The following is a 24,404-nucleotide window of genomic DNA, read 5'->3' as shown; positions in this document are numbered from 1 at the left end:
CAGGTGTTAGCTTGTTACTGACGGCGCCTCATCAAGTCATCGGTTCTTTTTTTGTTAGGCAGCAACTGAGGAGTTGTTTTTTCCTTTGCTCTTTCGAGTTGATGATCTCTGCTGATTTCAGGTTTGATTGGTGTGTCGCTTGTTCGTGGCATACAATCCAGCATGCCATGTACCCGTGCTGATCTCCCTCCTTGAGTCTTTTTTTTTTCCGGGTTTGGTGTGGAATGTTTGTGGTATGCGGAGAACTGATCATGATAGGTGAACTGATCATGATAGGAAGGATGGGATTATGGTTCTCCGGGGAAGATGGAGACATTTTGAGGCCGTTGGTGCCGTGACCTGAGGACTCGTCATGTTATGACATAGATGAGCCGTGACGCGTGGGATTTGGGCCTGCGTGAGAAAAGTCTATCTGATGGTTTGCGTACGACTTGTGTGTTTGGAGTCGGGGTGGAATGTTGCAGCAGGAGATGAGAGACTTCAAATGTGTCTCTCTTGGATCATGCGCTGCGGTCTATACTAGAGAGTAGAGGCCATGGTCCTTGACGGTATATGTTATATTATATAAAAGCTGCTGCAGATAACAATTATTCCCAGTAGCTATTAAGCACGTTACTAGAGTCTGGACTAACACCCTAAGAATGCCACTTGGTAGAAGATGTACATTCATTTGCGATGCCCACACTAAATTAGAAAGCTGACCGTCGGATGTGGTCGGAATGTGCATGCAGTCGTCAAAGGGATGCGGTATTTCTCTCGTCTATCCCTTGACTCTTGGTCCTTGCTCCAGCTGACAGCTTCAGTAAAATCATACGATGCAGAGTGTAGACTTCGTCACTGTTAGGCCATGCTTCACCTCCGAATACCCACCACTCTCCGCACGGCCTCCTCGTTCTGCAACCCCGAATCAATAACTCCCGCAACCTTGAGAACATCCACGACACTCTCGATGACCTTCCCACTAACACCCCTGGTCCCGTCACTGAACTTGACATCCTTAATCCACTCGCTCGCATCCTCCTGTCCATAGGTACACCCCAATTCCCCAGTACCCAAAAGGGAAACAACCCTCCCCAGATCCGCATTGAACTCCTTGACCCCCTCGTCAAACGCCTCGAACAACTTCTTCAACCGCCCATCAGCATCGGGGTCCGGAAACACCGCCGTCGACGCAACAACCATCCAGGATGGCCAGGGGGTAAAGATCTCCCCGATCTTCTTGAGCGGCGGCTCAGGGTTGTCGCTTGTAGCATGGAAATAAGGCTTCGTGGTGAACTGTTCCCACATGAAGAACTCCGCCGATGGGCTCTTTGCCTCATTGTCGCCGGTGACAGCATCCCGCAGAGCCCCGAATGGACCCGTTACAACGGGTGTCAACGAAGAAGGTCTCCAGCCTTGTTGCTGCGCGAGAACGAATGACATGATATGCGATCCGCTGTCATTATCGGTACCATGTTAGCTTAGCTTAGTCTTCTTCCGCATCTTGCATCTAAAATGGACAAGTAGATGCTTCCCCGGTCGATAACTATATAGATATAGACATGGATAGACAATGGGTATACGAACTCACCTCCCTAACCGACTAACCCCAACCCGTCCCCCTTCTAGCCCCTTCACGTCCGTCAACTCATCTCTCTTTCTCCCCGTAACAATTGCCCAGCGCAGCGGGGTATCAGCCCAATGGCCGACGACTTTATATCCGCGCTCGCTCTCGTCGGTGGGTGCCGGCTTGCCTGCGAGCCCAGCGACCCAGCCCTCCGTGAGTCCGATCGCGATGTCGATTTCGCCGGAGCGTAGCGATGTAATCATATGCCCTGTCCCGGAAGGGAATGGGGTCAGGGCGAGCTTAAAGGGGAGGGTGTTGGCGGCCGCGGAGCGGAGTGCCAGGTGCAGCGGGGCGAGGTAGTGTTCTGCATTGGTAAAGAAGTTAGTGAGTTGCCTAGAAATAGAGTGTGGACGATGGGAGATTATAGGTTGTAGGCCGGAGGTAGGGTAGAAGGGAGTTCGTTGACTGAGGTTGAGGCTGCTGGTGTGGGTTATGGAATTTCGAGACCAGAGGTGATTCGAGCGTACCCGGCACATAGCCAATTCGGATAGTTGGTTGTTCTGAAGCCATTGCAGTTGAGCTGAAAGGATGGTGTTAAAAGTGTCTATGGTGATGTAGGAAGGAAGTTCATTAGAAATATTAAGAGAACCGTTATCAATAATATACAATTCGTCATGATCTTTCCTGGTGGGGTCAGAAAACGCGGGGCTGCAGCCCTGCGCCATCGGCATATCACGGACAAAATAATGGAAGTACATTCAAAAGCGAAAACAAATATCTATCGGTGGCTGATAAATCGCTGACCAGCCGTCTACATGCATCGTGCGCCAATCATCCAATTAATCGTCAATTCATTCGGATTTCCTTTTCTTCCAGCGGAATCTCGCTCTCGAGACGCTGCTGCGGGTTTCCGACACTCCCTGAACCTGAGCCATACATCCAGAACTGCACGCCTAGGTAGCCATCACAGATACATTGGAAGATGGCGCACAGCCGGAAGGCCCAGGGGATTACTTGCTCACTGGTGAAAAAGTAGCTGAGTTTCATCACGTCACCCAGAATCCATGCTGCACAAACGGACAGCCGGAATCCCTTGCATGATTGAGATTGGTGATTGGCGATTACCTGCGGCAGAGGTAATGTCGCCTCAATGGCCAAACCCAAATAACCCAATAGATTGATGTAGGCCGGAGAGTTGGAGATCGGCGTCAAGAGATGAATGAAAGACAGGACTCCGACGAAGTAGGCAATGAACAAGTAGTATCTGTGATGGAAAGCGCATTAGATTCTATCCATATCGCTATCGGGTAGGTAAACCATACGGCCGTGTATGCTTCCACTGCCAAAAATCGTACGGCCTCACGAACCGGTCCTCCGCGCCGCTGAAGGGAATATGAGCCACCCCGCTTTTCTGACCAGGCGCCGGTCGGTTATCCAGGGCAACCTTCAACAGCACAAATTGCACACCGATCGTAAGGACAGCCTGCGCGAGGAGCGCAACGGAATAGTAGTCGCCGAACCAGAAAAAGACCCTGCTGAATGTCAGCATCACTCAATTATCACGGCGGCAGCGGCAGCGATAGGGCGTACTTCAGGATTGATGCAACAAGCATAATCAGCGGAATATCCAGCGAAAATCCAGCTGAGCTTCGGTTTCTGTGTATACTGAGGATCTGGTCCGCATAGGAGGTTACCGGGGACGTAACGATACTATTTCCGAGCAGGTGTCAGCAACATCTCACGCGACTAAAAGGTCTTAAGTGCTGTGGAATTGTAAGACGTACAAAAGTGGAGCTCCATATTCCAGGAGCTGCGACACGATATACATCGCGTGAGGACCTCAAATCGAACGAGTGGTTGATTGAAAGGATAGGATCGGAGTCGGGAGTCCGGATGCTCAGGAGTCCGAGAAGCGGGAGAGGCGCAGACGCGGAGGAAAATGGTGGATCGATGAGAGCACGAGGCAGTTACGTGCGCATTGAACGGCGGTATCGAAGATGCGAAGCTAAGGAACGACAATGTATCACAACCTGAGTCCTCGAGCAGGAAACTCTTCCGCAAGCGAACTTCTCAACTGCTTTCCTTCTTTTTTTGTCTGCTGAGTCAGACGGGCCTTGGAGCCCCAACAAAACAAGCTTCCATTGGTTTCACTTTGCCCGATCCGTCTCGCGCTAACACGCACTACGATGGCTAGTCTGGTGTACTTGGGGGAGAAGGTCCAAGAGGTCGTGTGACGGTGTGATATGTTCGTGTATATACTACCCCGACTGTCAATGCTAAGATGGATATTCCACTCTATCTCTAGTCTAGCCAAGCATTGCTCAAGCTCAAAACTCAATCCGCCAAGCCTTCCCAATCCCCACATTGGGGTTCTTCACCACTGCATATGGAGCTTTGCCGTCTCCTTGGGTATGGTACTCCAGGGCAGCTGTCGCCGATGCCTTTGCCCCATCCTCAATGACAGTCACCGTGTTTTTGCCCTGCCACTCCTTCGGTGGGTCAATCACCACTATTCTTTCAACCCCGACGCTAGCGATGCTCTTGAGATAGGCAGTAGTTTGAGGGCCGTGAGTCGCAATATCTTCTGACACAAGGGAGGAATCTTGGAAGCGGAAGCGGCGATGAACGTATCCCCCGCGTTGGTAGTCGAAAGTTTCACCATCATCGAAATACAGAGTGCCATCCGCCTGTCCGCTTTTGTCGAGAACCACCACGAGCGTGTATGGGTCGTACTTCATGAGCCCGCTGCTGCGGCGTGGTCGGTCTTTACGGGGAATAACATGTCCTCCCTGCATCAGCACTGGCACCTTTTCAATAGGAGCCGGGACTGAATGAGTCTTTCCTGCGCCCTCGTATACAGTGTAATCGAAGTAGTCATAATACTTCTCATCATCCGCAATGTAAATGTCGGCCGCTGTGGCATCCTCAGAGACGACCGGCTTTGCAAGGATACCAGTGGAGCCAAGGTAGAGTTGGTCGTCAATTGTGAAGCCTGTCTCATCTGACGGATGTTCGTAAAATTGAGGTCTCACGATCGGAGTTCCATTCACCGAAGCTTCATGGAATGCAGTATACCAGGCAGGGAGAAGTTGATACCTCAAACGGATGGCTTGCGTAATGATCGAGCGGAATGGCTCTTGGATCAAGTAAGGCTCACGGCGGCGAGTGTCAATATGAGCGTGAGCGCGGAAGAATGGATACCAGATACCTGTCTGATACCACCGCGTCAAGAGCTCCTTGCTCGGGTTGTGGAAAAACCCACCAACATCTGCACCGGCAAATGGGAAACCGGAGATCCCGTTATTAAGCACCATCGGCAATGAAATTGCCAAATGTTCCCAGGTGGCCTGGTTGTCTCCAGTCCACATGGCAGACATGCGCTGTGCACCAGCGTAAAATGACCGGGTTAGGATGAATGGTCGACGGATTTCTCCCTTCTTGCGCTCCACCATAGCTTGGTATGTAGCATTAACGAATGTGATACCATTGACATTGTGGATGTCACGGTGTTCCCAGTTACCGAAGTGCATGTTATCCTTGGGCATCGTGGTTTCCGGGCCGTTGAAAACAGAAGGCTCATTCATATCGTTCCAGATGAACACATTTGGGAGGGTTCCCTTGAATTTGTCGTACTTGAAGAGGCCAATCCACCATTTGATTGCCGCAGGGTTGAAACAATCGACCCAGTTAGACGAGCCTGGCCAACACCAGCCCTCGTAGACTTTGCCGTCCTTGTCTAGTGTGGCCAAGCCTTTGCTCTTCATTTCCTTAGAAATGTCGAACTTGTCTTGGTTCTTGATATGTGGGTCAATGATCACTACAAGCTTGCGCTCCGACTCATCAAGCTGCTTCTCCATGCTGATGGGATCGGGGAAGGTTAGAGGATCCCAAGTGAAATACTTTCGGTCGTCGAGGTACTCAATATCGAGCCAAATAATATCATACGGGATCTGGTACTTGTCGAAGTTTCGGTCAACCTCCTTGACGTCCTCGTCAGTCACGTAGTTCCAGCGGCATTGATGGTAGGCGATAGCAAAATGTTGAGGGAGTTGAGTGTAACCAGTGAGTTCACCATATTTCTTGCTGATCTCGCTCGGCGAAGGTCCCAAGAAAACAAATACATCAAGCTGCCCGGATTCGGAGAACCAGTGGCTTTGGGTGTCGGTTTTCGACTTCACAATGTCGATCCAGGTCTCCGCAGCGTTGAGCCAGAAAACCCCAACGGTCGAGTCTTTGCGGTGGGCCTGCATTAGCGGGATTGCACCGTACAAAGTCATGGGGCTGTTTAGCTCATATTCGAACACGTCAGAATTATACAAGCGGTAAGGCTCATCGTGATTACCAGAACCTCCTCTAAATAATGTTAGTTCCCCATCGTCATTGAATCAAGTCCGGGCCGTCTTACCGAGTTTCCCTCAAGGATAGGGAGTCTGCGTGTTCAGGAATACCAAACACATGTTGGTAACCAGGGAAGCTGATGTCCAGTCCCACACTCTCTGGACCTCTGGGCTTTGAGTCTGTGTTGCCACCGAAGGTCTCTTCCCACCAAGTGCTCTCGTCCTCCTGGGAACCAAGAACATCCTGTTCGCCTTCAGCGGGTGCCTCCACCTTTTTCCGCCAGTGTTCCATATTCAAATAACCCTTGTGGTTAAACTGAACATGCGTCTTCCCATCCCTCTGGAATTCCACAGAGAAAGGAGAATGATGAATCACAGCCTGATACGTATTATCAGGTCCATACATGACCTTGGTTATCCCATCTTGAACTTCAGGGCTCAAGGTCGCAGACTTGCTGGCCTCTAGTCCTCCAACCAAGACCCAAGATTGGGCATCATTATATCGTTCTTTACGTGCGGAACTTCCGTGGCGGATCTCAATGTCCCCAGTCATGCGCTTTTCTTCATCAACAACGACTCGTGCGACTCCGGATTCGAGGAAAGAGATAACCAGCGGCAGCTTGATCTTCTCGGCGGGAGATATGGTCTTTAAAATCGTTCCATGCAATTGGCCATCCTTAAATTGGACGCCCGAGGGATCGAGTTCGTAGGGGGAGCTCCAGGAAGAGCCCTTGGCGGAGACATCGTCGGCAAACGCTCGGTTGCGTTTACAGAATCCCGATTGGGAGCATTTCTTGAAATTTTCATGCTTCACAGTGACTATGAGGACCGATAGGTCAGAGCCGAACGGCGGAATAAATGTGTGGGTGAAGTATCCTTACCTCCAGGTGCGACGAAGCACCCAAATAGTATCGCTAGGGTAAGCAGCAGGGTCCAGCTGGGCGACAGCCGGCTCCGGGCCATGGTGGCTGATTTGGTGAATGCAACCAGAGGCCCTCAATCTCCGAGAGTATCAATGCTTGCAGCAAACAGTGGTCTGACCTGCATCGACCAGAGCTGAGGTCCTTTCGCGTTGCTGATAGACCAACTTGGAGAACAGTCAGTGCTTCCAGGCTGGCCTCATGGAGTGGAGGCGGAGAGCTGCTGTTTGGGCTAAACAGACACTAGTCCTCTTTGAGTAGCTGGGGTTTGACACCTCACCGCTCAGGCCAGATTAGTGAATCCTGACCATTCAGGCCGCAAGGCTGTCAGGCATGCACCGCAGCCCCTCGACCAGATTCTCTCAGCGCCCCACACAGGCGTTTAGACCCGGAATAAGAATTATTTCGCCAGCTCAACACCAGCTTCCGATTCTTCCCTCCTTTTCTAACGCATCTCACTGACTTTCTTGTCTTCTCCTTTTCCAATTCCTATCAAAATGTCTTCTGAGCAGACGTAAGTACAAGAACATATCCGTCTTACTCCAGTGCCAGTTCACCTCTCAACTTTTCCCTCCTCGACTTACCCCTCATCGTCAACGCAACAAAGCTAATTGTTCACCGTAGTTTCATCGCCATCAAGCCCGACGGTGTCCAGGTACGCATTGAGCAGTCGTTTACACCATATGAAACGTCCTCAGACAAATTGGACTGCTATCTTCATTAATAAGCCTCAACTGACAATTCCCGCCAGCGTGGACTCGTCGGCCCCATCATCTCTCGCTTCGAGAACCGTGGGTGCGTATTATACCTTTCCATTTTGTACCAATCGCGATTCTGACGATAGCCAGCTTCAAGCTCGCTGCTCTGAAGCTCACCTCTCCCACCCGCTCTCTCCTCGAGCAGCACTACGCTGACCTGAAGGAGAAGCCCTTCTTCCCCGGCCTTGTCACCTGTAAGTTTTCGTCAACGCTTCCAATACGCTCATGAACAAGGACTCATATACTGTTCTAGACATGCTCAGCGGCCCCGTCGTCGCCATGGTCTGGGAGGGTAAGGAGGTCGTCAAGACCGGCCGCACCATCCTCGGTGCCACCAACCCCCTTGCCTCTGCCCCTGGCACCATCCGTGGTGACTACGCCATCGACGTTGGCCGCAACGTCTGCCACGGCTCCGACAGCGTCGAGAGCGCCAAGAAGGAGATTGGCCTTTGGTTCACCCCCGAGGAGATCCAGAACTACAAGCTCAACGCTTTCGGCTGGATCTACGAGAAGGAATAAATTTCTTCCAATGAGCCTGCGCTTTGGACTTGGGAAGCTGTATCCGCTATAGCGCGGAACAGTGGAAGAAACACAGGGCAAACGCTGTGAGAATAGAGCTTATACACCAATAAATAAGAAAATTTTCACGACATATTTCCCGTCCGGTTTATTGCCTTCGGAATAATTTGCTCGCGCCTCTCCCAATTGGACCTAAAACAACTCTAGCAAACCACGGCGTCGCCCAAACACTGGCGATGATCCGCAAAGGCAACAAAGCCTTCGTAGCCGCATACGCAGTCGCAAACTCGAGAACCAAGCGCACGCCCTTTTTATCAGTAGCAGTCCCTCCCGTAACCTCGTCGGCATCAACGCTGTCCTCCACCCAGCCCTTCTTCTTTAGCCATCTCGAGAATCTACTAGTCCCTTCTTCAAACCCGCTATATGATGTGAAATCCGGGAGCCATTCGCCATAATGGAACGCCGCAACGAGACCGAAAAGCGGCACAACTGCAGTTATCTCGTGGAGAATCAAGAAGGACGTGACGTGTGTTGCCGGCGCACCGAGTAAGGGGGTAGTGTAAGCGCGGAGAAATGGGGGGAGACGATCATTGAAGCGGCGAATACGAGATTGAGCGTCTTCCTGGGGTGGAGGATGTGGCGGTGGTGTTGTTGTGAGGTTTCGACGAGTAGATCTCAGGCCCAGGCGCGATGAGAGGCGACAGGGCCGCAGCGTGGGGGTTAACGGCATTCTGAGGGCCTTCAGTCAAGAATTGAAGGTGAGTGACAACTTGAAGTGAACTCCGCGGACAACGGATAAGTGTCACATTAGAGGATCCATAACATAACCGTCGAAGGTTAGAAATTGGTCAGCTTTCTTTGGCTCCGCTCAGCTGAAGCCGAAGGATGGGGCAGCGATCACTTTAGATACTCTTGTGTTTGTTGTGTTTGCACCAGGTTTCATTGTGCCGATGCGGTTTGGACTATCCTATTATAAGGAGGTCTAACTGTTGATCCGGATTCTGTTCCATCATTTTGCAGTGCATGGAATGTTGCTCACTGTTCAGTGTTCAGTGTGATGTGGTGCAAGCTGGACCCGCGGTGGGAGGTGGATACGGTAAGTGGGAGGACGAGGAAAAGCCGATGAGTTGACAATGCGACACCAGATAGCCTCGCCAGATATGCCATCTTGATATGATAGGCGGCTCAGGAATATAGTCCCATGCGAGAAAGAGGCAGAACTTGAATTTCCGAGTCAATGGAGTGGCAGTCCGAAATGCGGCCTGAGGGGCAACGAAGGATACGTACAAAAAAACCCACCTAGTCCTCCCCGAACTTCGTCACTCTTTCCTTCTTCTTCTTCTTCTTCTTCCTCCTCCTCTCCTCACTCCCACCGTACCTTCAGTTGGAAGATTATACCTCCAACCATGGAGAAGATCACGGACAAGATCGCGGCTTTGCCGCCCAACGCAAATTATTTCTCTCTTGAATTCTTCCCTCCAAAGACTCAGATGGTGGGGCTCTACTACTCCCCGCATTTGGCAACTTTGCGTCAATGAGCAGAGATTCAGTGCTAACAATGTGGTTTCTAGGGTTTTGCCAACCTGCAAGCGAGATTAGAACGTATGGCGCAGGCATTGCGCCCGCTCTTTGTCACAGTCACTTGGGGAGCTGGGGGGAGCACAGCGGCAAGATCGTTGGAGCTGGCGGAGATCTGCCAGCGCCAACTACAACTGACGACATGCTTGCATTTAACATGTACGAATATGAGTCGTGCTCTGGTGGATCAGGCACTTGAGGAAGCCAAAGTACTAGGGATTAGGAATATTCTCGCGCTGCGCGGCGACCCTCCACGGAGTGAGGAGTACAATATGCACGGAGAGGACGACAGCAACAAGGACTTCACTTTTGCCGTGGACCTGGTCCGGTATATCCGACAGAAGTACGGTGACTATTTCTGTGTAGGTGTTGCGGGATACCCAGAAGGCCATCCTGCCGATTCCTTCCAAGATGTTCAGGATCCGAAGGTCGACTTGCCGTGGTTGGTTGAGAAGACACAGGCGGGCGCCGACTTTATCATGACTCAGTTGACTTACGACATTGACGCTTACACGAATTTCGAAAACTTGCTACGGAATCATGAATCCGGCGCTTTCAAGACTATTCCTATCGTCCCCGGTCTGATGCCCATTCACAGTTACAAAATCCTTACAAGAGTGACCAAGCTCAGTCATGTTAAGATCCCGCCGCCCATTCTTGAGAAGCTGGAAGAGGTCAAGCATGATGATGATGCCGTCAAGCGCCTAGGTGTCGATATACTCGCCGAACTTGTGGAAGGCATGAGGAAGCTACCGACTCCTCGTTCCCGAGGATTCCACTTCTATACCCTGAACCTGGAGAAGACTGTATCCTTCATTCTTGAACGCTGCAAGCTCATTCCGGATCACACAGATGACGATGCAGCGGCTGTCAGTGAGGAAGATTCATTACTCACAGCTGATGCAGCCAGAGCCGCTTCATCAGCCAGGAGAAGGAGAGCCTCTTCCCTCAGCTCCCTTCCCCATAACCGTGTGATTGTCGATAAGATTTCGGAGCCGTCTTCAAAGGAGTCGGTAACACACGAAGCAACTGCTGCTAGTGCAGGTATGCCTGCGCAGCCCCCAGATCGCAACACAACCCTCCAAATCTCCGAAGGTCTGGGTGCTCTGGGCCGAGAAGCCACTTGGGATGACTTCCCCAACGGTCGATGGGGTGACGCCCGTTCTCCCGCCTTCGGTGAAATTGACGGTTACGGTCCTTCTCTACATGTTGCCCCCTCTGTTGCTCATAGAATCTGGGGCTACCCCGTTTCCCCAGAGGACATCAGCAAGCTCTTCCGCCGCCACGTATCCGGAGATCTACACATGGTCCCGTGGTCTGAAGGGGGCGCAGAAGAAAACACCAGTGGTCTCAACGCCGAGACAGAAACCATTCGTCCCGAACTCCTCGCCCTAATTGACAAGAAGGGCTGGTGGACGCTCGCCTCCCAGCCCGCCGTCAACGGAGTCCGCAGCGACAACCCCATCTTCGGGTGGGGTCCTCCAGGCGAAGGCTTCGTCTTCCAGAAGCCCTTCGTCGAGTTCTTCTGCCCAACCTCGGATTTCACAGACACCCTTAAACCACTCCTCCAAAAGCACGGCCACGAGAAGCTCGCGTGGTTCGCCGCAAATGCCAACGGTGACTTCGAATCTTCGCTCCCCGCCCAAACATCAGACACCGAGCCCATCGAAATGAATCCAAACAATGTTAACGCCGTCACATGGGGTGTGTTCCGCGGAAAGGAAATCATCACACCAACTATCATCGAAGAAGTCAGTTTTAGGGCTTGGGGCGATGAAGCCTACCGAATCTGGGATGAGTGGCGCCGGATCTACCCCAGGAACTCGCCTACCGAGCGCTTCCTTGAGAAGACGAAGAACGATGTCTGGCTTGTTTGTGTTGTTGGCCAAGACTTCGGCGCGGGCACAGAGATCGGCTCGAAGGAGGAAGATGATGAGCGAAAGTGGATGTGGAAAACTTTGGCAAACTCTTAGTTGTTCCTCTATGGATTTACCTAGTAGAGTTGGCTCTTTGGGTGTGGGCGTTGCGGTCAGTAGTAAGTAGTTGTTGGTAGGTTCCTTGATATACCCTCCATCTACTTAGTTTCTCAACTTAGTGTATATAAATTCAACATAACGTTTTCGGGAATATCTCGGTAGACAATATATTCGTTTTACTTTGGTCTACTTGGCTATGTTGAGATGATCTTTCCTATATGAGGGCAGCACAAGATATAGATAATCGCGCGGCTATGAAGCAAATTCGCTTATGCATCAATTGACCAAGAGAAGTAAATACCAAAAAAAGACGTACGTAATTATATAATCTTGATTATTTCCCACAGGAACCAAAAGCTCGCGGCATCAATAGAAGGGTTCTACGCCTTCTCCGCGAACCCGTGCTCCTCGAGCCCCGAAGCTCCGGTATCAGGCGTTGCAATCTCAGATTGCGATTCAGCAAATTTCTGTGCGGCAATGTCGAGTCTTCCATAAGCTGGTGGGTAGCGACGCGGCTGGGCTGAGCTTGATGCGGGGAGCTGGTAGCCACGAAGTCTACAGGCGTGTTTGTTAGCATGGAAAAGGGTTACATGAATAAGTGCGTAGAGAGTAATGGTGAGTAATGGATGTAGTGATTTTGTAGAAAAAAACGTACCTTGGTCCTTGACCTGTGGCCTCGGGAAACTCTGGTGCGTATGTTTGTTGGAACGCCCGAAGGCCTTCGTCGAATGTCCCATGCTGGATACTGTCACGGATGTTGGAGAAAAATAGATCCATGGTGTAGTGGTTGTGGATTTGAAGAAGCGTCCACGCGAGAAGCTCTTTCGCGGAGAGAAGGTGGTGGATGTATGCGCGGTGGTGGTTTTGGCAGGCGTAGCAGGAGCATGACTTGCTTAATGGACTAGTGTCTGTGGTATTTGATGACGACCAGAGATCGTCGGCCAGCGGAAGAGGCCCGGTGGACTGGTTGGGTTCTGATGAGGAAGGGGGTGGGAAAACGAAGTTAAAAGCCATTCCTGAGTCCGACATGAGGTTCAGAAAGGGGATGGTAATGAGGTCCGCTCCAAGTTCAATCTGACGTAGAATTTCATGTGGTGTTCTTGGTCCGCCAAAGAGGAGACGGGGGAGGTCACCCAGAAGTCCAGGTACAATTGAGAGGGAATTCGACTCGTAGAGTGCGAGACCGGAAATGAAGGGCCGTACATCCGTTTCCAGATCTTCTAGGTATAACTGTTGCTGCGCGTTTTCAAGAGGCAGTATTGGTGCGAAATATGCCGCCGTCGACCTGCTATGCTCTGAGATATCAGGGCCGTAGAGGTTATCCGTCGCATGAGTTGTATAGGCGTGCGTTCGATCAACCATCTTCGCCCTTCTTTTGATGCCAGGCGGCTGCCCAGTTACCAGATCTGCCAGCCCGATAACAATGTCTGGGCTGAGCCTTTGGATAGCTTCAACATACTCGGTTGCTTCCAACTGGGTGAACCCTACCGATGTAGAGACAGCGATTGACGTGTCTGTATTCGTTGGAGGGCAGGCGATTGGAGGCTCGCGGCGGGGGCCGAGGATTGTTAGGAGGTCGTCAGGAAGGCAAATAAACTTGCGCAGAGCCGATTCATGAGGTGCAGTTGGAATCGCGTATATTGGGATAGGTATAGGGGACTTCTTCTTGTTTTGCTCCCGTTTTTCTAAGACTGATATCTGAGCCCCGGTGGGCATTAACTTGTCAGTTCCACACATATTTCCCTCATTTCGGAAGGGCAATACATACAATCTTCTAGGCCAACGAACAGGCTACTCATAGAGGTGCTATCACGCATCACATCATGTGCCAGATGGGGGACTGCCCCTCGCGATGTTAAAGGAACGTAGTGGGGTGTCGAGATAGGCTTGCGGCCTGCAATCGTGAGTCGTCCCAGACGTGGGGCAAGGATTGACGCTGAAGGGCCCAGCAGGCTGAATTTGAGCATTTCACCTGTGGACTGTGAAGGCGTATCTGGTCCCATTGCGATGTACAAGTCAACAGACAGATTACAAAGTTACTGACTGGGGAGTAGAGGTGGCAGAAAAGAAAGGCCGTTATCGATTTAGCTCCGATCCAAAGATTTGGTTTATCAGTGTGGGCCATCTCCAACACCACGACACACATCTTCCTGAAACCGGCGCGTCATAAACAATTATATTTCTCGTCGGTCAATATTTTTCGCGGTTATCTACTACGCGCGACTCGATCTAGTACGACTCTGTTGCGGTTGAAATATTGCCACAAACACCATGGTCGCGAATGGGACGCGTGGAAAACGCGGGGCCCTGATTGTTGTCGAAGGATTGGATCGAGCAGGCAAATCCAGTCAATGCGAATGTCTTCGTAACTTTCTACAGGAATCGGGTCGCCCTGTGAAATACATCAGATTTCCAGGTATTCCCACTCTCTGTCACAGAGAATCGTGAGTGCGCAAACTGACAATCTAGATCGAACAACCCCCATAGGAAAGCTAATTGATGGCTATCTACGTGGACAATCTCATTTGGACGACCATTCTATTCACCTTCTCTTCTCCGCGAACCGTTGGGAGCTTGCCCAGGATATTGAGGCTGATATCGCCAACGGAACCAACGTGATTGTGGACCGCTATTCATACTCCGGCGCAGTCTACTCAGCTGCGAAAGCCAACCCTTCGCTATCGCTAGAATGGGCTTGGCTCCCAGAAGTTGGCTTACCAAAGCCTGATGTCTGCCTGTTTCTCAGCATATCGCCGGAAGAAGCTGCGAAGCGCGGTGGATTCGGTGGGGAACGCTATGAGAACGAGACGATGCAATCTCGCGTTCGCGAATTGTTTACTGCCGTCTTTGGCCTTCAGAAAAATAGCAATATTCAGGTTATTGACGCCGGAAAGACATTTGAAGAAGTTTCGCAAGATATCTCGAAGATTGTAACCGAATGCATTACACGTGTGGACCCGGCGAGTGCTCTAGGAAAGATGACATCCATTTCCTAAGGATGGGTCGACTGGCTCTCTTTATTTATCGGTGCTTTTGACAGCAAAGCCATGAATCGCCAATACCGCATCGACTGTAAACGGAGCAATGAGTTTCAACAGTCAACACTGACTCCAGCCCACATTAAGATCACTCAATGAGGAATTGAGACCCTGCGGCATTTCGCGCACTTGGCAAGTCAACCATAATTCCGAGAATCGAGCGCGGATTTCTTACCCAGGACAGGAGCGGTCCAAATGCCAGCAAGGCCGTTCCGATAGGGGAGAGTCTAGCCAAAATGCGCCCTTTCCTTTTTTGATAAACGTCACGTGATTTTCTTCGCACACACGGTATTCTCGCAGCTGCTTGGATATTGAACGGCAACCTTTCTAGAAATTATATCAACGATAGAAAATAGACCCACCTTTTTCGCCTGATATATATCTATTGTTTTTGTCGCCTGTAGGGGTCTTGTCTGAATCTCTGCAGGCAAGCGACTCAAACACTCTTCCCATTGCCCCGGTTACGAAATATATATACCTCCTCCCGTCCTTTCAGTCTCGACATACTTATGGCAACAAGTTTTTAATCATTCAATCTCTCAATCCCAACAATATCAGAATGCTACAGGTCATATTCAACATATTGAACTCTCCACCGTGATAATTCTCACTGCACACCCACTTCGCGGCTACCAGTGACAATACCGGTGTCTTGCGACGATGGAAGACGAACAATATGACTTGCCCAAAGTAATCCCGGCCTACTATTGCTGTTATTTACTTCGATCGTTGGGTACGGGCTATAAAGGATCAGCCTTATACATTGGTTCAACACCAGACCCTGCCCGTCGCCTCGCCCAGCATAACGGGCTCTCCAAAGGCGGAGCCCGCAAAACGGCCAATGACAAGAGACGGCCATGGGAGATCGTTATGGTAGTAGAAGGGTTTACCAGTAATATTGGGGCGTTGCAATTTGAGTGAGTATTGTATCATCTGATTCTTGTGTCCATGCGTTAAGAGGATGCTATAGGTGGGCATGGCAACACCCGGCGGCTACTAGACATCTTACCTCAAAAGTCTCAGACGAGAATGGGGAATTAAAGGGTAAAGGCGACATTGATAATGACACCGTGGTGGGAGAATCACAACAGAAATCCAAGGCTCAGAAGAAACCTAAAGCTATGAAAGGACCTAGAGCCTCTGAAAAGGGTACAGAAGATGATAAGAAAAAGAAATCCAAGAGAAAACCACCACTTCGTCGTACGCGACACTCCTTAAAGGCTCATTTGGAGGACCTACACCTCCTATTACGGTCTACATACTTCAAAGACTGGCCTCTTACTCTACGATTTTTTGCCGCCGATGTTTCCCAGGCCTGGAGAGGATGGTGTGATCGTGTAGACGGAATTATACCTGATCATATCAAGATTATTACAGACGGAAATTGCACAGGCATCTTTGCTGGCCGCGAGGAGCGCAACTTGGCAGTTGGAAGCGTCCAAGATATCAATGTCGACTACACACCAATACGGGAATATGTGGAAAAAGGGATGCTCCTATTAGACGATATCAGGAGCTCGAATTGCAAAGTATGCGAAGCACAATATAAGGAGAATGACCTAGCTGTTGTTTGCCCAACAGCCGGCTGCAATAGCACCGCCCATCTATTGTGTCTCTCAACAAAATTCCTGGATACGGCAAAAGATTCGAGTCGGTTTGTCCCGCTTGCTGGGAAGTGCCCCATGTGTGCTCAGACCGTTCAATGGTCGTTCATGATGCAAGAGCTGAGCATTAGAATCCGCGGACGAGATATGACGCATGCGATATTGAATAGATGCGAGAAGAAGAGGAGGAAAGCCTTGAAGATTACAGAAGACAAGGCAGCGACGGTGGAAAAACCGACAGCTGCCGCAACTATGGAGCGTGACTCCTCGGATGGGGATGGAAATGATACAGATTCTCTGGATGATTACTGGGACAAAGTTCTCGATTCTGACTTGGAATCTGGCGGAAACAGCTCCCCACAAAAAGGCTCAAAGGTCTCGAAGGTTGAAGTGGTCATTGAAGATAGTGAGCTTGACGATGATGAACCACTGGATTGACCATTTTCAGCCTACTAGGTGATATACTGTAAACGCCCTATTTAACATCGAAGTCCAAGTGAATGACTACTATTTATCGATTCCGTTCATCGCCGTTCATGAAGATCATGGCATTGCAATTAGCCTGTGTATGCCACGTTGGGGCCTACAACCTGAGAAACCCTTGTAACACCAGCTTGATCGCGAAATTATTCCCAGAGCTGTGCCCTGTCCTGTTAATCAATTTATGCCCCTGGGGCTATGTTTGAAGTCACGGCACGAGAAGTTGAGGGACACTGGAACAAGGACGAACTTCGGCAGGGAAAGAACAGATGGGAGACAGCCTTACCGGCGTCTCGGAAAAAGACAAGAAGCTCGAGGTGACCAGTGTTGAGATGATGAATGTCGATGAATGTCACTACGAGCATCGTGGCATCATGTGGTTCAGTAAAGGGTGAGGTTGGGAGTTCTAAGGCTCGAGAATGAGAGGCCTGCCCTTCGTCATATGACGCTCGAGAGATAACTAGTTAGTTACAGCGCGGTTAAATAATAATTCGCGCTGCAGTTGATAAAGAACGGACCTGATGTTTCTGATTTTTTTTTAATTTTTTTCTGTAGAATAATAAATGTCATGCGGGATCATCGTCGATTTTAGAATGTATGTGTGCTGTGCCGAAATCCACCAGAAACGGGCCGACCCCATGTCCACGCAACAGGAAGAAAAGGCGCTAACTCAACACACCACGGGCCGCTGTAACCTGCGCGTTTTTACCCGAGAAAAGCATACTGTGCGAGTCAACGAGACGACAGTCCGGGAGTAATATCCGGGTTAACAGCTGGAGGAATATCAGCCTTTAGCGTAGACGAGATGAGATACCAACACTGCACGATGGTCGTGGACAGCTTGGCATTTTCCTGCAATCGAAGCTTTTGGGTGCGCCTGCAGACAGACAATACCTAAGTGGCTGGGATCGGTGGGATGTGACGGGCCTGGTCTGTATTTCGGTTACGTATCTTGCGGGATTAGCCTCGGATCAGGTGATTGCAACTATCGAGGAATCCATGATTCACTCGGTCATCAAAGTCAGATTGGGTTCGCAATGCTTGATCCTGGAGGTTAATGATAAACGACATCTCTGGACTAGTTTTTCCCGCCTTGGAGCTACCTACTGGTAGTCCGAACTCGCCATTACGGTGTAAACCTCTAAATACATTAGAGAACGCGACTGACGGACTGAGGCTCCAGTACCGTTTGCGGATCATATCTTTCCGTACGGTATTTGGAGTTACTTCAAGGCCTGAGGCAGAAACTAGAGTCGTGACCAAATCCTGATCAGGTCAAGTAAACCAACTTTCTACCGAGATCCAGGGTTCTCTGTTACAAAGATTTCCCATCTCCAGGGCGTCGCGATCGGAGCCAATCGACCAGTTCGCGATTCCGCCGTCAATACAAGGTAGGTCAGACCACCGCAAGAGGTCCCTGTCGGCCTGTCCAGCCATTAGTTTTCCGTTTTTGGCCCGACCTGCTTGTCGACGAACCAGTGCCCTCCTATCAATCCTCCAATCGTCGCTGCTGTTCGTCCGTGGATATTGCCTTGGCCATAATAGTCGGCTAACGACCGCTAATTTATAGACACCTACCCAACCTTGAGTCCTTAACTGACCCGGGTGAGTGAATTGTTGCTTTGCTTGTTCTCGTTGCTCTTCCGAGACTCCACTCTGCTACTAGCAGTGCTAGCCCTCCCGGGCTCATCTCGGCCTTCCCTTCACAATTGCTGGAACTCCACGGCCATCGCTTTCATCACCTCTTCATTTCTCCAGGAACTTTTCTCCTCCCCTCCTTCCCCCTCTACACCTCGCCAACCCTCCTGACCTCTCATCTACTGTTTCCCTCTCGTTTCTCCAATTTAATCGCGTGACTCGTCTTATTTGTCTTATTGCTTGTCAGCTCTCCCATGGGTTTTTCGCATAGGACCCTGGCCTCCTTCCGTCCGCGATAAACGCACGCGCACATCTCCCTTTGACATCAATTCGACCGATCATCGTTCATAAGACATGGTGGCTCCGGCCGCGACAGGAGGGAACTCGACAGGCACACAGCCGCCAGTGAGCCGTCAACCCGCCCGTTCCTCTAGTACTCATCCGTCCCACTCTCATAATGTACCGTTGAGCACTCGACGCTCCGCACCCCTCGACTTATCGACGGTCGAAAGACGAGGACAGCCAAATGCACCCCGCGAGCCGACGGGTCGAGTCCGCCCTCATGGCCTCCAAGAGGCGCCGACTTTCCGCCCAACCGAGGAGGAATTCAGAGACCCCGAGGCCTATATCCAAAAGATCGCGCCGGAAGGAAAGAAATATGGCATATGCAGAATTATTCCGCCAGAGAACTGGCAGCCGACATTTGCCATTGATACGGAGGTATGCGCATCGCAGTTTTTGTCGTGTCTTTTTGTGTTCTCTTGTCATCCTGAGAATTTTCATCCCTTGCACCGTGGGTTTGTGAGAGTCCTAAGCTAACCACCAACCGCTTCCAGCGGTTTCACTTCAAAACCCGTCGACAGGAGCTTAATTCGGTCGAAGGAGGTATGCCCCCGCGTTCAGCGTTGCTTGCTGCCGGTGGTACTCCGCAGCCCAGTTCTGACCCAGACCCAGGAACCCGTGCAAACTTGAACTATCTTGACCAGCTAGCCAAGTTTCACAAGCAGCACGGTACCAACTTAAATCGATTCCCAAGCGTCGATAAACGTCCTCTGGACCTGTATCGGCTGAAAAAGGCTGTCGAAGTCCGCGGCGGCTTTGAGCAGGTCTGTAAGATGAAAAAATGGGCGGAGATCGGCCGTGATCTCGGTTACAGTGGCAAGATCATGTCTTCCCTCTCAACGTCTCTCAAAAACTCTTACCAGAGGTGGCTCCAACCCTATGAAGAGTATTTGCGTGTTGCGAAACCCGGAGTACAACAGCAGCTTGAAATTGAGCATGGTGGTCCTTATACCCCTTCGCCAAATCACTCGCCCATGCCTAAGAAACCAACGCCTCTTGAGAGCGATACACGTTCTGCGACGCCCCATGGCCAAGTGAACCCCGCCACTACATCTTCCCAAAATACTCCTCAAGAAGTCGCTGCGACTCCTGATCAGAAGCCCACGCTGCCGGTAGAGCCCACACCTCCGCGACCAATCGCATCCGGATTTACAGCGGTGAATTCTGGCGGGTTTACTGCAGTCAACAGATCACCTTCATTTGTAGCGGTGAACAATGCACCGCCGGTGAAACGAGAAACCGAACATGAGTCTGCTACACCTCGGAGCGTTGCCGAGTACCCGAAGGACTCGACACCGATGTCAAATGGTCATGGCCCACAGTCAGCGAAGCGTGCTATCAGCGACGATAGCGGATCTCAGGCGGAAGCTGGCGAATTGGATGCCAACGGACGACGGAGCAAAAGGCTACGGAAGGGTTTGTCATACTATTAATGAGCCATTATAGTCACACACTAATTGTTCCCGACAGATGCGCCTCTCCCAACTGTTGCGGGCTCGCAAATGAACCTTCTTCGCCCTACTCCTTCACGCTCGAGGAAGAGTGACTCACGTAAATATGGTGATGTATGCTCTAACAAAAGACAGAACCCTAGATGAGCCAATTGCTAACTGTAGTTTCAGAAGTGTGAGACTTGTGGCAAGTCCGAGGATCGGTCCTCAATCTTGGTGTGCGATAGCTGTGACCAGGGCTTCCATAGATATTGTTTGGACCCTCCTTTGCACCACATTCCGGAGTTCGATTGGCACTGCCCCAAGTGTTTGGTCGGAACAGGAGAGTTTGGTTTTGAGGAGGGCGGTATCTACTCGTTGAAGCAATTTCAGGAAAAGGCAAACAATTTCAAGAAGAACTATTTCGCTTCGAAAATGCCTTTTGACCCCGTTCTCAACACTCATCGACGGGAGTCTGAAGATGACGTCGAGCGAGAGTTCTGGAAATTGGTGGAGAGCCTAACGGAGACAGTTGAGGTTGAATATGGTGCTGATATTCACTCAACTACTCACGGTAGTGGCTTCGCCACGGTTGAACGTAACCCCCTCGATCCGTACTCAAAGGACCCCTGGAATTTGAACAATCTTCCTTTCCATGGAGAATCCCTGTTCCGCCACATCAAATCTGATATCTCGGGCATGACAGTTCCCTGGGTTTACGTTGGCATGTGTTTCTCGACTTTTTGCTGGCATAACGAAGACCATTACGCATACTCCGCCAACTACCAACATTTTGGAGCAACGAAAACCTGGTACGGGATTCCGGGAGCTGATGCGGAAGCATTCGAAGAAGCAATGCGACAAGCTGTCCCTGAACTCTTCGAAGGCCAACCTGACTTGCTTTTCCAACTTGTTACTCTGATGCCTCCGGATCAGCTGCGGAAAGCTGGGGTCAATTGCTACGCCCTCGATCAACGCGCAGGCCAATTTGTCATCACATTTCCCCAGGCGTACCATGCTGGGTTCAACCATGGGTTCAACTTCAACGAAGCTGTTAACTTTGCACCTGTGGACTGGGAACCTTTTGGCGCGATGGGAGTCGACCGTCTTCAAGCCTTTCGCAGGCACCCGTGCTTTTCTCACGATGAGCTACTCTTCACAGCCGCTGCCCGGGATACGACGATTTCCACTGCCAAATGGCTTGCCCCAGCTCTCCAAAGGACATGTTCTCGTGAGTTAGGTGAACGAGCATTATTTGCCACCCGGCATCAGGAGGCGGCGCCCCATAATTGTGCTTTATTTTCCGAAGATCCAGCTGCCGCTGGTGACTGCCAGCTAAGGTTCGTGGTTGAGGATAAAGATATTCCGGAGGAAGACTATCAATGCCACTATTGCAAGTCTTACATCTTCCTAACCCAGTTCAAATGCCACAAGACCGGAAAGACGCTGTGTCTGATACATTTGGATGCCCATGACTGTTGTGGAGAACCGCTATCGCAAAAACTTCTAGGCCCGGATCATACGCTGCGCTACCGAGTTAGTGACGCTGAGCTGAAAGACATGGTTTTGAAAGTCCAAGAACGTTCCAGAATCCCGGAAGCATGGGGACAGAAACTCGACAACATCCTGGATGATGAGCCGAAGCCCCAATTGAAGGTCCTTCATAGCCTACTTAATGAAGGTGAGAAAATCCCATACCATTTACCTGGTCTCCAAAATCTTGCGGACTTCGTTCAACGCTGTGATAAATGGGTTGAGGATGCAACCAACTACATTACGCGAAAGCAGCAGAACCGAAGGAAGAACGAAAAGGCTTGGCGCAAAGCTGGTTCCAAGGCCTCGCAGCTGGAAGAACGTGACCGTGAAGTTCGCAGCGTAGACAAAATCTACGCCCTTCTTGCAGAGGCTGATAAACTGTCATTCGACTGTCCACAGATGGCGGCTCTGTCAGAGAAAACCCGCGAGATCGAGAAATTCCGCCAGGACGTTAACGTTGTGCTCATGAACCCACATATCCGGTCAGTACAGGAAGTCGAAGAGCTTGTGGAGAACTCCCGGAATTTCAACGTGGATTTACCCGAAGTTGAGAGAATGGAACATATTGTACGACAGATGAAGTGGAACGAGGATGCAGCGCGAAGACGTGACCGTTACCTGACCCTGAAGGACTGCCAGGAACTTATATTGGCCGGTGAACAGCTGGGACTTTCTGAGACAAACGAACACCTAGCACATTTTAAAGATAATTGTCGCCATGGTGAGGCCTGGGAAGCAAAAGCCAAGGAGCTGATGTCAGCAGAAGTGGTCCATTATCAACAACTGGAAGCACTATCGGCGCAGGCGTCCCGGTTCCCTGTCTCCCCAGAGACTCTCACTGCTGTAGATGCCATATTAACCAAACAACGTGAAGCCCAGAAACGGATACACAGCCTATACGAGAAGAGCAAGGATCCGGACTACAAAAATAGGCCCAAGTACAAGGAAGTGCGAGAATTAATGGAGTCACTGGAAGAACTTAACAGCCGGCCTACCGGTGCGGTCGACTTAGAGCGAGAGCAGAAACGCCACGAAGATTGGATGAGGAAAGGGAAGAAGCTGTTTGGAAAAGCCAATGCCCCTCTACACATTCTCAAGTCACACATGGAGTATGTTGAAAAGAGAAATTCTTACTGCTTTGATCTCGAAGATCGCTTCCGCCCACCAGTCGAGCCAGCCTCAAGAGACAATAGTCCTGATGGGCAACGACATTATTGGGCTGGGCAGTCGATGGCCAAGCGGGATGTATTCTGTATCTGCAGACACTCGGAAGCTGGAATGATGATTGAGTGCGAGATTTGTGGTGAATGGTACGTTCTATGTGTGTCCGCCTATAGTTGTGATTAATCGCTAATTTTGCTAGGTACCATGGCAAATGCCTGAAAATTGCTCGGGGCAAAGTCAAGGAGTGCGACAAATACACTTGTCCTATCTGCGATTGGCGACAAAAGATCCCCCGAGATGCTGCTCGCCCAAAACTTGAAGATCTCCTCGAGTGGCAGGCCGAGATACCTGGCCTCCCTTTCCAGCCTGATGAGGAGCAAATCCTTGAGAGTATCCTAAACCAAGCGACATCTTTCCGCGATTTCCTGCAGGGGTTTACCAATACTGCGTGCACTACTACTGAAGAAGTCCCTACCTTGATCTTCTATTTGCGTAAGATTGAGGGAGCCGAGGTTCTTCTGGCGTATGAGACGAATTTGTTCCGGCAAGAGATCCACAAATGGCAACCTGTCGCTCCTGAACCTCCACCGATTTTGGAGCAATCTTTGTCGACGAGGAAGCCGCGCCCAACGAAGCAGCAGAAGATAATGGCTCAAATGGGGATTGAGCGCCCTGAAGACCTTCCTGCTCATCTACGTCCCAAGCAGCCAAACCCTGCGAAGCGCAAGTCGATTGATTCTCAACATGCCCGGCCGCCCACACTTCAGTCATCACAGACTACAGGCGGTAATTCAACTGCAGACAGCTCGCGCATGGGGCCGACATTGACGCCAGGCGACACGCAAAATGCTCCTTACCCATTTTCTGCAAGCTATCCACTTCCTGCGAGTGACAGCACCTCCGCATTTGCACCAGGGTCATCGGCCTTCTTGCCTCATGTTGCCGCAGATTCACCCCCGCTCCCCGCAAGATCCCCCTCACCTGCTCCCCATCATGGCCTCAGTTCGGCTCTGTTTAGTCCTCCCCGCTTTTCGCGGGCGGCCGCAAACGGACCCCCTGGGCCCGAGGTCGACCATTCGAACCCATTCGGTAGTAGTCCTCGGAACCTAGACGATGTCTTTGCAGATCTCACAAACCAGGATGCCGACCCGGAAGCTGACCAAGAACCCGAGCTTATGGAAAACACGCACGCAAACGAAGCCCTGGAATTGCTTGATGTCGGCAATGACAGGGAAAGCTCCGCGCCTGCACCTGATGGGGAGGTGGAGGATAAAGCTCAAGAGGTCAATGGTCATCCCGAGCCCGAAGCTGAAGCAGCCGCGGCAGCTTAGCTCTTTCTCCATCCTTCCTGTACCCCTCTATTCTTTTAATTGGCCCTTTCCTCTTCACAAATGTACTTTCCGGAATTTGTGTGGTTCTTATTCGCACTAGACGTCCTGGTAAAACACTACCGTTGCGATTTATGATTCTTTCATGTCTGATGTTACTGCTATGTCTCAGTCCCCTTCAACCTTCTTCTTTTGTTGTGGAGTCTGGTC

The 24,404-nt window shown here is 50.8% G+C and overlaps 10 protein-coding genes across 10 annotated transcripts; 5 read left to right on the top strand and 5 right to left on the bottom strand.

Moving 5' to 3' along the window:
• Positions 1–584: 584 nt before the first annotated feature.
• Positions 585–2,254, bottom strand: ASPSYDRAFT_508396 (uncharacterized protein). Its single transcript, XM_040848163.1, has 3 exons — positions 2,074–2,254; positions 1,571–1,910; positions 585–1,435 (listed from the first exon to the last, which is right to left on the bottom strand). Exons 1-3 carry the CDS (start codon positions 2,114–2,116, stop codon positions 853–855), a joined length of 966 nt encoding a protein of 321 aa, XP_040697720.1. The 5' UTR covers positions 2,117–2,254; the 3' UTR covers positions 585–852.
• On the bottom strand, positions 2,255–3,714 carry ASPSYDRAFT_509301 (PQ-loop repeat-containing protein). Its single transcript, XM_040848184.1, has 4 exons — positions 3,331–3,714; positions 3,137–3,256; positions 2,869–3,078; positions 2,255–2,810 (listed from the first exon to the last, which is right to left on the bottom strand). Exons 1-4 carry the CDS (start codon positions 3,372–3,374, stop codon positions 2,393–2,395), a joined length of 792 nt encoding a protein of 263 aa, XP_040697719.1. The 5' UTR covers positions 3,375–3,714; the 3' UTR covers positions 2,255–2,392.
• A 159-nt stretch (positions 3,715–3,873) lies between these two features.
• ASPSYDRAFT_161614 (glucan 1,3-alpha-glucosidase ROT2) lies at positions 3,874–6,846 on the bottom strand (the record flags this gene model as incomplete). Its single annotated transcript, XM_040843011.1, has 3 exons — positions 3,874–5,899; positions 5,952–6,702; positions 6,765–6,846. 3 exons carry the CDS (start codon positions 6,844–6,846, stop codon positions 3,874–3,876), a joined length of 2,859 nt encoding a protein of 952 aa, XP_040697718.1.
• A 66-nt stretch (positions 6,847–6,912) lies between these two features.
• Positions 6,913–8,186, top strand: ASPSYDRAFT_508253 (nucleoside-diphosphate kinase). The gene is made up of 7 exons (XM_040848161.1): positions 6,913–6,981; positions 7,051–7,317; positions 7,428–7,458; positions 7,555–7,598; positions 7,652–7,755; positions 7,815–8,090; positions 8,155–8,186. Exons 2-6 carry the CDS (start codon positions 7,301–7,303, stop codon positions 8,078–8,080), a joined length of 462 nt encoding a protein of 153 aa, XP_040697717.1. The 5' UTR covers positions 6,913–6,981; positions 7,051–7,300; the 3' UTR covers positions 8,081–8,090; positions 8,155–8,186.
• Positions 8,187–8,228: 42 nt separating this feature from the next.
• ASPSYDRAFT_122461 (uncharacterized protein) lies at positions 8,229–8,753 on the bottom strand (the record flags this gene model as incomplete). The annotated part of the gene is made up of 1 exon (XM_040840429.1): positions 8,229–8,753. A coding segment is annotated over one exon (525 nt), but the record flags the coding sequence as incomplete, so codon positions are not given.
• A 733-nt stretch (positions 8,754–9,486) lies between these two features.
• Positions 9,487–11,631, top strand: ASPSYDRAFT_161971 (methylenetetrahydrofolate reductase (NAD(P)H) MET12; the record flags this gene model as incomplete). The annotated part of the gene is made up of 2 exons (XM_040843044.1): positions 9,487–9,573; positions 9,652–11,631. 2 exons carry the CDS (start codon positions 9,487–9,489, stop codon positions 11,629–11,631), a joined length of 2,067 nt encoding a protein of 688 aa, XP_040697715.1.
• A 383-nt stretch (positions 11,632–12,014) lies between these two features.
• ASPSYDRAFT_61857 (tRNA-ribosyltransferase family protein) lies at positions 12,015–13,601 on the bottom strand (the record flags this gene model as incomplete). The annotated part of the gene is made up of 3 exons (XM_040850043.1): positions 12,015–12,189; positions 12,290–13,325; positions 13,403–13,601. 3 exons carry the CDS (start codon positions 13,599–13,601, stop codon positions 12,015–12,017), a joined length of 1,410 nt encoding a protein of 469 aa, XP_040697714.1.
• A 304-nt stretch (positions 13,602–13,905) lies between these two features.
• ASPSYDRAFT_94400 (bifunctional thymidylate/uridylate kinase) lies at positions 13,906–14,630 on the top strand (the record flags this gene model as incomplete). Its single annotated transcript, XM_040852962.1, has 2 exons — positions 13,906–14,050; positions 14,104–14,630. The coding sequence occupies 2 exons, from the start codon at positions 13,906–13,908 to the stop codon at positions 14,628–14,630; spliced, it is 672 nt and encodes a 223-aa protein (XP_040697713.1).
• A 702-nt stretch (positions 14,631–15,332) lies between these two features.
• ASPSYDRAFT_124322 (structure-specific endonuclease subunit SLX1) lies at positions 15,333–16,708 on the top strand (the record flags this gene model as incomplete). The annotated part of the gene is made up of 3 exons (XM_040840438.1): positions 15,333–15,589; positions 15,643–15,745; positions 15,845–16,708. Coding segments are annotated over 3 exons (1,224 nt in total), but the record flags the coding sequence as incomplete, so codon positions are not given.
• Positions 16,709–18,748: 2,040 nt separating this feature from the next.
• ASPSYDRAFT_94398 (putative PHD transcription factor (Rum1)) lies at positions 18,749–24,197 on the top strand (the record flags this gene model as incomplete). The annotated part of the gene is made up of 5 exons (XM_040852961.1): positions 18,749–19,114; positions 19,231–20,152; positions 20,207–20,301; positions 20,359–23,012; positions 23,066–24,197. 5 exons carry the CDS (start codon positions 18,749–18,751, stop codon positions 24,195–24,197), a joined length of 5,169 nt encoding a protein of 1,722 aa, XP_040697711.1.
• Positions 24,198–24,404: the final 207 nt, after the last annotated feature.

The sequence above is a fragment of the Aspergillus sydowii genome, assembly GCF_001890705.1.
Source record: "Aspergillus sydowii CBS 593.65 unplaced genomic scaffold ASPSYscaffold_15, whole genome shotgun sequence".
NCBI classification, from domain to species: Eukaryota; Fungi; Ascomycota; class Eurotiomycetes; order Eurotiales; family Aspergillaceae; genus Aspergillus; species Aspergillus sydowii.
Note: the sequence above shows the minus strand (reverse complement) of the source record. Positions and strands in the feature narration are given on the sequence as shown.

Bases quoted from the DNA above. Each gene is read 5' to 3' on its own strand.
- ASPSYDRAFT_508396 (XM_040848163.1), bottom strand. From the start codon at position 2,116: ATGGCTTCAGAACAACCAACTATCCGAATTGGCTATGTGCCGG. The intron at 1,911-2,073 runs GTACGCTCGAAT...TTACCAATGCAG, and splicing joins CCGAATTGGCTATGTGCCGG to AACACTACCTCGCCCCGCTG. The intron at 1,436-1,570 runs GTGAGTTCGTAT...CGATAATGACAG, and splicing joins GGGGTTAGTCGGTTAGGGAG to CGGATCGCATATCATGTCAT.
- ASPSYDRAFT_509301 (XM_040848184.1), bottom strand. From the start codon at position 3,374: ATGTATATCGTGTCGCAGCTCCTGGAATATGGAGCTCCACTTTT. The intron at 3,079-3,136 runs GTACGCCCTATC...GACATTCAGCAG, and splicing joins CTTGTTGCATCAATCCTGAA to GGTCTTTTTCTGGTTCGGCG. The intron at 2,811-2,868 runs GTATGGTTTACC...TTTCCATCACAG, and splicing joins CAGTGGAAGCATACACGGCC to ATACTACTTGTTCATTGCCT.
- ASPSYDRAFT_508253 (XM_040848161.1), top strand. The intron at 7,599-7,651 runs GTGCGTATTATA...GACGATAGCCAG, and splicing joins TCTCGCTTCGAGAACCGTGG to CTTCAAGCTCGCTGCTCTGA. The intron at 7,756-7,814 runs GTAAGTTTTCGT...ATACTGTTCTAG, and splicing joins CTTCCCCGGCCTTGTCACCT to ACATGCTCAGCGGCCCCGTC.